The following is a 12,162-nucleotide window of genomic DNA, read 5'->3' as shown; positions in this document are numbered from 1 at the left end:
ATGTACTGTAATTTACAGTACTGTAGCATACTACATTCAAAGGGCAATTTTGAAACATGTGTTTTACATTTTTTGCAATTGGTTGTTAAATAACTAAATTGAGAAGATATTATGTTGTGTTTTGGTGATTAAACCAATGTAGTCATTATAGTTCACAGTAAACTTATATTTTGGATGGTGAAAGATGTACAAACAAAATGAACGCACAATGAAAGTTCTCACGTTACCAGTTTTGAGTTTTGTACTAAGAGTTTTGAAAATTCACCACAAACTTGTGAAAATAGTACCAAAGCGATTAAAAAAACTGTAGTAGCCTACAATTGATCAGACTGAAAAATGGTATAGTTTCTATGCAATACAGCATGCACGGTCGCTATTGCTTTAGGCACATAGAGTTTTTGTTTTTGTCGGTCGGGAGTGATACTTGTTATCACACTTTCTTAATACCGGAGGGAAGTGGAGAGCGCGCCTTGAGCTTTGTGCATTGTGCCGGACCTGCGATTTCCATTAATCTGATTGGTCAAGATACGCAAAGCATCTGCAGAAACACTCCGGATGTGAAGGACAGAGGAATTGTGCACGAGTTGACAAGTCATTAGACATATCAAATAATAATTTTTTTTTACCTGCACTTTGCCCCACGTTTTAACACTTTGCGTCGATATATTTTATTAAACTAAATCAAAAGGGATGTGGCAAAATTCTGCCTCTCCACACGTTTTCCGGTGCCCTGGTGCGCGTGCATGTGTTGTCAGCACGCGGGTCAGGGAGGAGGACAAAGAACAATAGGGAAAATAAAAAGCAAGAGCAATAAGGCAGTTTGAAAGAGGAGGAATAGACATGCAGAATAAATAACGTACACTCTATATACAAAATTATGTGGTCACCCCTTCAAATGAGTGAACTCAGCTATTTCAGCCACACCTGTTGCTGATTTTTTTATTATTATTTTGATTTAACTAGGCAAGTCAGTTAAGAACAAATTCTTATTTACAATGACAGCCTAGGAACAGTGGGTTAACTGCCTTGTTCAGGGGCAGAACAACAGATTTTTACCTTGTCAGCTCAGGGATTCAATCTAGCAACCTTTCGATTACTGGCCCAACACTCTAACCACTAGGCTACCAGACGGACGCTGATAGGTGTATAAAATTGAGCTCTGTGACTTTCAATTGTCATAGGATGCCGCCTTTCCAACAAGTCAGTTCTTCAAATGTATGCCATGCTAGAGCTGTCCAAGTCAACTGTACATGCTGTTATTGTTAAATGGAAACGTCTAGGAGCAACAACAGCTCAGCCACGAAGTGGTAGGCCACACAAGCTCCTAGAACAGTACCGCTGAGTGCTGAAGCTCATAGCGCATAAAAATTGTCTGTCCTCAGTTGCAACACTCACTAGAGTTCCAAACTGCCTCAGGAAGCAAAGTCAGCACAATAACTGTTTGTCTGGAGCTTCATGAAATGGGTTTCCATGGCCGAGCAGCCGCACACAAGCCTAAGATCACCATGCGCACTGCCAAGCGTTGGCTGGAGTGGTTTAAAGCTCACCACCATTGGACTCTGGAGCAGTGGAAATACGTTCTCTGGAGTGATGAATCACGCAGCACCATCTGGTGGTCCGACAGGGTTTGGGTTTGGCAAATGCCAGGTGAACGCTACCTGCCCCAATGCATAGTGTCAACTGTAAAGTTTTGTGGAGGAGGTATAATGGTCTAGAGCTGTTTGTTATGGTTCGGGCTAGGCCCGTTAGTTCCAGTGAAGTGACATCTTAATGCTACAGCATACAATGGCATTCTAGATGATTCTTTGCTTCCAACTTTGTGTCAACAGTTTGTAAGGCCCTTTCCTGTTTCAGCATGACAATGCCCCCTTGCACAAAGCGAGGTCCATACAGAAATGGTTTGTCGAGATTGGTGTGGAAGAACTTGACTGGCCTGCACAAAGCCCTGACCTAAACCCCATCGGACAAATTTGGGATGAATTGGAATGCCTACTGCGAGCCAGGCCTAATCGCCCAACATCAGTGCCTGACGTCACTAATGCTCTTGTGACTGAATGGAAGCAAGTCTCCGCAGCAATGGTCCAATATCTAGTGGAAAACCTTCCCAGAAGAATGGAGGCTATTATAGCAGCAAAGGGGGAACCAACTCCATATTAATGCCCATGATTTTGGAATGAGATGTTCAGCATGTCCCCATACATTTGGTCATGTAGTGTATGTTTGAGGCTTTGCCAACCTAAATTGATTGCCTTGACAACACCATATATAGACCCATTGTAAATCATTTATTTTACATTTCACAAATGCTCTTATCTAGAGTTATTAGGTTTAAGTGCCTTGCTCAAGGGCACATCAACAGATTTGTCACCTAGTCAATTGTAGGATTCAAACCAGTGACCTTTCAGTTACTGGCCCAACGCGCTTATCCGCAATGCTACCGGCCACCGACAGGAATAATTGGGATGAAGAGAAAAGGTGTCACTAGCTGATGTGCTTGTGTGCTGTGCTGTACTTATTTCACGTAGTCACTTGGAACATTTCAAATTCTGAAAAAGGGGGTATTCCTTTCCTCCCTTCCCACTCCATCTCCTTCTCTCGCTCCCTTTCCCCCTTTAATCTTTCTTTCTGTCTCCTAAAATCCTGGGAGTCTGCCTGACCCCCAGTGTGGGTTTGTATCCCTGGTGGAAGGAAGTTTCTGGGCTCCATAATTACCTCTCGGTCCTGCAGCCTTACCAGAGGGAGCGCTACACATTCTGCCTGACATTGGTGACACTTGGCCAGGGTAAAACCAGCTTCACAGCAGCCTGCGACAACCCCCTCCTGGGCAGCACACTGACACACAGAGAGAGCAAAGAGACGGATAAAAGAGGTCAGGTTGAAAGTGCCGTGTTAAAGTTGAAAAGAAACAGTTAACATGATAAGAATGTATACATCAAAACAGGGACAATTTAAGAACATGTTTGGCTATGTGTTATTCTAACACAGTCCACTATTTTCGGTGTGTCTTTTTTCAAAGGTGGGTTTTTACCATGTAGCTCAGTTGGTAGGGCATTGTGCTTGCAATGCCAGGGTTGTGGGTTCGATTTCCACGGGGGACCAGTACAAAAAAAGTATGTACATGTATGCACTGTAAGTCACTCTGGATAAGAGCGTCCGCTCAGTGACTAAAATGTAAATAGTTCTCTGCGCCCATTTCGAGCTGTGCTGTAAATTTCCGTGCACACAAGACCATCCAAGTTGCTATAATGTGCTGATTTATACGATGGCATTTCATGCCATAACACTATGTGTATACCCATTCATGTTCTGTATAACTTGGCATGCTCCACTTCCCCCCCAAATGGCAGACTTTGTAGGTTCTGTGGTGTTTCAGAGTCATGAAGCCATCTTTCGTCTGTTCGGGCTTGGCAGTCAGTGTGCTCTGATTGTCTGTGCTACTGTCACCACACGCTAACTCTTACATGAACATATGCTCACTCACAGGCACACTAGCATGCCACACACACACACACACACACTGATGACACACTCCCACACAAACGTGTTTTTCAGCACACTGGCTGCACCTGCACATTGCACCCAGTCAGCCATTGCATACTCCATCTCTGTTACATAGGGCACGTTCTCTGTCCATATGATTGGTTTCCTGCCAAATGTATAGAACTTGATGAGAAGACAAATAAGTGTAATTCTTCTTCATTTTTTAAATCCTGTTCAAGATCGGGGTGAAATATAAGTAGTGGAGTTGGGTCCACACATGTCTGCCAAGCCACAAGGGGAGGCAACACTTTCCAAATTTGCTTGCCAAGGTTGTGATCGCTTGAACTTTGAGTTCAGATAAGCGTTTTACTGTCAGGAAACGTTTCCGAAATCCACACAACAACATTTTTCGTATAAATCTATGCAGAAAAAGCTACCGCTGGGCATGAAGAAGTGAGCAGGTACTTTCCATTGATTTATTCATGGAAGGGGTTCCTTCAGATGATTTGGTGTGTGTGTGTGTGTGTGTGTGTGTGTGTGTGTGTGTGTGTGTGTGTGTGTGTGTGTGTGTGTGTGTGTGTGTGTGTGTGTGTGTGTGTGTGTGTGTGTGTGTGTGTGTGTGTGTGTGTGTGTGTGTGTGTGTGTGAGAGATAGAGAGCTAGGGTGAAATGCAGGTGTCAATCAAATCTATAACATGGAATTGAAGCTGGTAAAACGGTGAAGTAGCGTTGTTACACATCATGCACTTGACATGGATAGACTATACGTAATTGTATACTTTAGAACAAAATTGACTGACAACCAACCCTGATCTTGCATAGCCTATGCGGTCCGAAACGCATGCTGCGCAACAATGAGCAGAACGCTAATTTTCATTGGCTGACGCCACAATATAAAGTTCAGCAGTGTCATAACTCGGCGCATACCGCTGGTAGCAAGCTTCATCGAAGGTGTACTGTACAGCATCCCGGCGGAATGCGCTGATAACTGACAGAGGATTTGCACGGGTTTTTCTTTCGCATATCAATTTATTGTGTTCGTCAACCAAATCGTATTCACAATGAAGGAAAGGAGACTTACCCAGCCTCTGGTGGCGAGATGTAAACTGGTGTTGGTTGGGGATGTTCAATGCGGAAAAACGGCGATGTTGCAAGTCCTTGCCAAGGATTCCTATCCTGAGGTATGCAATGTCTACAGCTGGCACGTTTGACTGGATTATAATACCCATATCCTAAATACATGCGGAATAAGCTACATACACATACTATAAAGAGATGACAATAGCAATAGAAATGTCATTCTAATTCTATGATAATAACGAATTGAAGTTTAATGCATTGTTTTCTGGGCTTGTGGAAAGATTGAGTAAACTGGAAAGGAAATGCAAGTCAGTACAATTCCTCTGAGAACTTCAATATTGAGAGAAATGTCAAATGGTGCTTAATTTCAAATGGAGTGTTTAGCGCGTAGAGCTCACTCTACAGACTTGTTGGATGCATTTGCTGTTGGTTTTGGCCGTGTTTCAGATTATGTTGTTCCCAATATAAATTAACGGTGATTAAATAATGTATTGTGTCATGTTGGAGTCATGAAAGCATTATTCACGATTCATTCATGATTATTCGTAATAATGGTACCATCCACATGAATGTAGAAGTGTTCTATTCTATTCTTATTTACAGTGAAAGTGACTCCAAAATCACACAATACATCATTTAATCACCGTTAATTTCTATTGGGAACAACATCATCTGAAACACAACCAAAACAAACTGCAAATGCATCCAACAAGTTTGTAGAGTCACATGCTTAACGTCGTGCTAGGAATATGGGACCAAATTCTACACTTTAGCCTACTTCAATACACATACAAGTGAATAGGTCCAAATACAAAGGGGCAGGACTAGATGTATATAAAAAAATCCTTTCTAAACAGCACAACTGTTCAGATGCCTTATTTGGTCAGACAGACAGGACATTAGCCACAGACTGGGATGATCATTATGTGTCAATCTAATATGGCTGATTACTGGGGTGACTGTTTCACAACGACTGACCGTACTGTAATGCATAGCTAATGAACTCGCTACTTTCTGCATCCACAGACCTATGTTCCAACAGTATTTGAGAACTACACAGCGTGTCTGGAGCTGGAGGAGCAGCGCGTAGAGCTCAGTCTCTGGGACACGTCAGGTGAGCATTACACTCTGCACCCCCCATGCCCACATCCAATATACCTTACAGTCATTGAGGCATGGATTTGAGCACATCCAGGTATAATAAGCCTTAATAACGTCTTATACCAAAGGTTATATAGTATGTCGTGTCTCTCTATACAAGATGCTCTACCTGTGCAGCAGGTTTATGATGCGTGAAATTAAGTTCAAGTCCAAAAGCACGCCATTTGAAATTTGTGTCAACGTTCAAGTTCTCAGACTAATTGTACTGTAAAACCTGACTTGTCATTTCTTTCCAGTTTAACATTTCCTTTCCCACCCGCCCTGAAAACAATGCAATCAGAGAGTTTGCGTAAACAACAGTAGGCTAACTAAAGGCCCATTGGCCATTGTCTCACAGTCTTATTTAACATCATAGTGTATACTGTATGGTTGTTAGTGGTTTGTTATTGTTTTCCTTTAAGATAGCGATCTGTACTGTTGTCCTGCTGCTTATCACAGGTAGTGATGTGGTAGGCTGCTGAGGCCTGAGAAGTTTTCTCAGACAGTGACACAACATTTGAATGCCAATGACCATTTGTGTGCCTGCCTGTTCTCTGTTTTGGTCTCCTCTCCCTTCGATTTATGTTTAGAAGGCATAGAATGATGCAGGCCTAATTCATTTGACACTACAGGGATCTCATTCCCAGGAGACAAATATATCCCCCTCTCACCACCTACCCCCTTACTAGAGGAATGTCTAATAACCTGTTGGCTCTACATCAAATATGACACCTATAGCGGACACACACACACACACACACACACACACACACACACACACACACACACACACACACACACACACACACACACACACACACACACACAGTGTTGTGGTGACCTACTGACAAGATAAGATCCTTCTACACCTTCCCAACCAGTTCCAAGTTGTTGGGCTGGCCAGGGGGTTGAATCTGCATGAGTGGTGGGAAGAGTGTGTGTGTGCGTGTGTGTGTGTGTGTGTGCGTGCAACAACAATGATAATGGTGATCACAAAGACAAGATCCTTGCCTTTTTCAGTGCGCCGTCTAATGAGTCTGGGCGGCTGACGTCGAACCCAATGTGGAGTAGACGTTGAATTGACGTCTGTGCCCAGTGGAAAGTGTGTACAAAATGCCGTATATAATAGAAAGCATCACAGGATTTCATTCTTTCGCTTGGTCTGTTTCACTTCAAAAGAGATGGACCGAGCTGGATGCTCGTCCACTCCGTAGTGAAAGTCCCATTACATAATTACCATTTACATTTTTCACACCTTGTTTTAAAGCTCTTCCCACCTTTATTTTTTTCTCACAAAACACTCTGGTCGCTTCCATCTATCTGAGCTCTGTATCCATCTCTCTAACGTCCTATCCTGGCAGTGCTCTTGTCATCCATGGCCATACCATGGTTGTCTCCGATTGTACTATCACTAAAGTTGGTGATTATACATATATCGCTATTATCATGTTTACCGATGGTCTGTGGGGAGAGAGAGAGAGAGAGAGAGAGAAGGCCTAGCTGTTGATGATAAAACCATGAACAGCCATATAATTATTTTCTCTGAGGTTGCTCTTATTCTCATGTTATTTCTCTATTTTCCTTGGCTGATGGTGTGTGAAGAGAGGCAGAGTGTCCCCTTAGGGTCAGGCTGCTGTCTGTGCTCTGCTGTGGAATGGGCTGTGTTGTTGTGTAACAGAGTTGCTGTGCCTAACGATTCCCCCCGTGCCGCTCCTCTCTGAGTTCATGGTCAAGCTCTGCGGCGGCCTGTTCTCACCGTCTCTCTCTCTCTCTCTCTCTCTCTCTCTCTCTCTCTCTCTCTCTCTCTCTCTCTCTCTCTCTCTCTCTCTCTCTCTCTCGCAGTGATCGGACTCAAAGTGAGATGTCCCGTTTAGTTCTCTTTCCCATTGCCTCTCCAGCCTCCATCAACAAGCAACCAGTTTATCGTTAGGTTTTTAGACTCCTCCTTCTCCCAGTGTTGTGTGTGTGTGTGAGTCCACGTCCAGGTAGGGGAGGTGTGTGTGGGAGGTGTGTGTGGGAGGTGTATCGCGGCTTGTATCCTCTCTCAGCTCCAGGGCTCAGAGCCATCATCATGTCTGTTTCCCCAGTGTTGCATCACCCTGGGCTCCTCTCTGCCAAATGCTGGCGTTGTCACCTACTGGAAAAACAAGTCATATCGCTACTAATCAGTTGCCTCGTTCCTTGCCTTGACACACTTGACTGTTCATACAGTCGTTCCCTGTGAACGTCAGACAATCGTCTCCCTCACAGGAGAGCGTTTGTTAGGCTTTTAGTAATGGATTGGATCTGAAGACAGTGTCACGCTGACAGTAGCAGGAGGGGATCCTATATCATCCAAATGCATTTCACACTACCCATAGAGGCATACGTAGGTCATACATCCACAGGTGAAGCTTTTCTTAATTCATTCTTACCTGGTTGAGTTTGTGTTCAATACGTTTCCGGAGCAGGGAGAGGAAACTGAATCTGTGGCTGGTGTGCGAAGCGACGAGGGAGCACAACAGAGGACGGACATTCGGTGAAGCATCTGTTTTTAGCCACAGGGACCTCCCTTTGCAACAATAACATACTTTTACACTTTGATGTGTAGGCCCGCAAGCATATACGCACGCACACACGCGCGCACACATGCACACACACACAACGCTCACAACACACAGATTTTCTTTGCAATTGTCTTCAATTTATTAACACGAGAAGCATTTACCTTTTTGTTAGCGGTCATTGCTAACGACGTTGTGCATACATACAGCATGTGTATTGAATCATGTCAGTGTGTTGCTTCATATATGATACACTCTTAGAACAACAATCTATGAAAGTGTCTCCCTTGACAGAGATCTTTATTTCTTCTATCTGATTTCAAGTGGGATTTCTGCACAGACAAAGGGTTCAATATAAACCTTTTGGGTAACGCAGGGGTGTGATTGGGATAGAGTTATAGTGTACAGTCTGCTTGTGTGTTCATGTGATTTATTGGCAAGTTCTTCTACTGAGTGGGAAGGCGTGGGGCTTTAGTGAAACGACTCACTGTAGATCCGAGTGAGGGAGGAGGAAAATTGGAGTGTGTGTGTGCGGAGAATGGTTTGGGTGCAGGGGGGGGGTAGTAAAATAGAGGGTTGGATTCAAGCATTGTCTACCAAGGCTGTTGCCGTAGTTACCGGGGGGAGTGGGTGGTGTCCGGTGCTGTGTGGGGGGACTGACTCCTTGTGTTAATAGTCTGAGAGCAGTACTCAAGCATCTTTGTCTGACTACACCCAGCAGCCATCGTTAGCCTATAGCATCCATGCACCCAGCCCTGGCCTTTACTATAGCATCCCAGCACCCAACCCTGCAATACACCAAGCACCTAACACTCCTCGTTCTTGGTCTTTAGTGGGGATGAAAATTGCCCCAGGGACCTCACGATCCGATATTATCATGATACTTAAGTGCCTGTGTACGATGCTTACTGCGATTCTCACAGGTCTATGTGTATTGCAATTCGATACACTGATTTTTATTGCGATTCGATGTTCCAAATATATTGCACACCGTATGTCTGCTGTAGAGGGACAAGAGAGCCATGAGAAAATGATCAGTCATGGAAAGTGCTGAAAACAAATTGGCTCCCTATTTAAATACTAGAGTTTTGGTGCAGGTACAACAAACTAGCAGAAAAATAATATTGTCAAAACGATACGATATTTTGTCAAAAATAATATTCCAATAGGTAACTGTATCAAAAAAAATATTCTCCCATCACTAGTCTTTATACTGTTCTGGTACGAACCATTCTTATTGCAACTAATGGAGCCTTATTAGTTTGGTACTGTCCTTTTGAAAGCCCTGTGACTAACCCTAGCCGATCTGTTTGACCCTACAGGCTCTCCGTACTACGATAATGTCAGACCCCTGTGCTACAGCGACTCAGACGCTGTGCTCCTCTGTTTCGACATCAGCCGCCCAGACTCATTTGACGGTGCACTGAAAAAGGTGAGGATCTTGTCATTGTGATCGTCATCATCATCATTGCTGCTGTCAATTTCTTCTTCCTCCTCCTCCTTGTCATCGTCACAATAATTGTGATCATTTTCTCTGTGTACCATGTACATTACAGCTGTGGTTATGATACATTACAACAACCTTATAACAGTCATATGTCCTTTTCATTGCAGTGGAAGACAGAGATCCTGGATTTCTGCCCCAGCACACGCATCCTACTGATAGGCTGTAAAACAGACCTGCGCACGGACGTGTGCACGCTTATGGAGCTGTCCAATCAGAAGCAGACACCCATCTCACATGAGCAAGTGAGTCTTTCTCCCTTTCTCTCTCGCTCTCTCTCTCTCTCTCCCCATCTCACTCTTGTTCTTCCCCATCGTGTTGCAGGGGTCCTCCATGGCCAAGCAACTAGGTGCGGAGGCCTACCTGGAGTGTTCAGCCTTCACCTCAGAGAAGAGCATCCACAGTGTGTTCCGTACTGCAGCCCTGGCCTGCATCAACAAGCTGCAGCCCTCCACCAAGCCCAGCCCTGCCCGACGCCTTTCCAAGAGACTCCTCTTTCTGCCCGGCAAGTCTGACCTCCTCTCCTCCACCTTTGGCAAGGACAAGGCCAAGGGCTGCTCCATTATGTGAGGGAAGGGAGTAGAACCCAGACAGTGGTGGCCAGAGAGGCACTCCATTGACCGGTCCAGCGGATAAAGGGGGGTGCGGGGTGGGGAAGGGAAGGGAAAGTAAGGGGGAAGGAAGGGGTTTCTGTTTAATCCCTCTGGCCTCCCCAAACATCCTCCCCACCCCCACTGACGGCCCTCTTTAAAAAAAAGAATGCTACCCCTCCATGGTTTACTCTGTGTAGTCTATACTGGTCTTCTTCATGACCCCCCCATCCCCCAAAAACACATACACAACAGATCCACACACAGACACACACTTCACCAGCATACTGTAGGTTAGTGCAGACTTCCTTTTATAATGCTAGTGAGAGTGAAATGATATAAGAAAACATCAATTGTAAACACAGCATCTCACCTCTTTGTAATGTTGATGTGTGTACCATCCATCATCCTTGCCCTAAATTAAACTTGAATATGTTAACGTTAAAATGGGGATCTTTGCTAAAAAAAAAAGGATGAGGTGGCCACCTCTACATTCCTGGCAATGAGAGGGAACGGTACCCAGAGTACCCAGTGTGACGCAACTGGGGAGGTTTGAGAGAGTGGGCCTTAAATGAAATTATTTCCATGGCGACCTCTACAGTATTTTTTTAGGACATTGAATCTGTCAGCAATGAAACAGGGTCTGGAGGAGGGATATGGCAAGCACACCGCTCTTAAAAGAGGTCGTGGGGAGGATAGATTGCGCGAGTCTGAAGGAGTGCTATGTGACTGAACATTCACACGGGCTGAGAGCAGAAGAAAAAGAACTGAGGATGAGAGAGAGACTTGTTTTTCTTCCTCCTTTAGTCAGCCACTCTCTTTTTCATCTCAAGGTGTTTAACTTCAGACGTTGATGGAGTGGGGTGATATTTATAAGGCCACTTTTACTGTCCAATAGTCTTTGATATTTGATTTACCAGAAGGAGAAGAGTCCCCCCTGGTTCCTCTAAGCCTCATTTGGATCATTCTTAAATCCTCTGACCTTGCGTTTACGTAACACATAAAAGGTCAATCATTCTTCACTATGAGCTTTTAACCGTAGCATTGAAGGAGTCAGGAGCTCACTCACTACGCCTCGAGAAGCTTACCGGTGGCAGGGATAAGCTGATCATGTCATTGTCAACACTGGGTTGAAAGAGAAGTCTCCTTGCTCCGCGATTGGTCACCTGAGATGAGACTCTCTGGAGTCGTCATTCTTGTAGTGTGGCTAGTCACGATAGTACAGGATCAAAGCCTTTACAAAGCTGGGTATCTCATTCATACTGTGTGAAGGAGAGCTTAAGAAATGTAGATGGGGTAAAGGGTCCTGGGTGTGGTAAGGGGTGGGGGTGGGATGGGTTGGGTTGTGCCGAAACAGAACTAACAGGCTGGTCCTGTCTGAAGAAAGCTATTTTTCCATTTTTGTTCTGCTTTGTATTCAAATATTTTAAGTATAAGTTGATTTCAATTTTTTTGTTTTCTTCTCATTTGAAATCTGCTTTCTGCCCAGTCCTTTTTTAACTGTTTATTGTTCTCTGCAGTTTTTTGTTGTAGTTGTTGTTGTACTTACTGACGTCATCTTGTATTAGGAGCTGTCTACGGCTCAGCTAACGGAGGACGTCATGATTTGTTTGGACATACAGAACACTGGAATTTAACATGTTGCTTAGCAACAGTGCGAGCAGGGGCAGGCATGAGCAGGGCTGCGGTGACTGGGATGCAGTTCCTGTCTCTGGGAGAAAAGAAAGATGTCTTGTCAACTGGGCTCCTCACCATTACTTTGTAGCACCAGACAGACCACTACTAAGGTGACGGCTGGACATTTCAGTAAGTAGAACACTGCTGAA

General features: G+C 44.4%; 1 protein-coding gene across 1 annotated transcript; it reads left to right on the top strand.

Annotated features, from left to right (window-relative positions):
• Positions 1–4,383: 4,383 nt before the first annotated feature.
• On the top strand, positions 4,384–11,653 carry LOC135504627 (rho-related GTP-binding protein Rho6-like). Its single transcript, XM_064923360.1, has 5 exons — positions 4,384–4,660; positions 5,586–5,673; positions 9,565–9,674; positions 9,857–9,991; positions 10,071–11,653. Exons 1-5 carry the CDS (start codon positions 4,541–4,543, stop codon positions 10,314–10,316), a joined length of 699 nt encoding a protein of 232 aa, XP_064779432.1. The 5' UTR covers positions 4,384–4,540; the 3' UTR covers positions 10,317–11,653.
• The last annotated feature ends 509 nt before the right edge of the window (positions 11,654–12,162 follow it).

The sequence above is a fragment of the Oncorhynchus masou genome, chromosome 18, assembly GCF_036934945.1.
Source record: "Oncorhynchus masou masou isolate Uvic2021 chromosome 18, UVic_Omas_1.1, whole genome shotgun sequence".
NCBI classification, from domain to species: Eukaryota; Metazoa; Chordata; class Actinopteri; order Salmoniformes; family Salmonidae; genus Oncorhynchus; species Oncorhynchus masou.
Note: the sequence above shows the minus strand (reverse complement) of the source record. Positions and strands in the feature narration are given on the sequence as shown.

Coding starts and splice junctions, on each gene's coding strand:
- LOC135504627 (XM_064923360.1), top strand. CDS start 4,541: ATGAAGGAAAGGAGACTTACCCAGCCTCTGGTGGCGAGATGTAAACTG. Junction 4,661..5,585: donor CCAAGGATTCCTATCCTGAG/GTATGCAATGTC, acceptor CTGCATCCACAG/ACCTATGTTCCAACAGTATT. Junction 9,992..10,070: donor CACCCATCTCACATGAGCAA/GTGAGTCTTTCT, acceptor ATCGTGTTGCAG/GGGTCCTCCATGGCCAAGCA.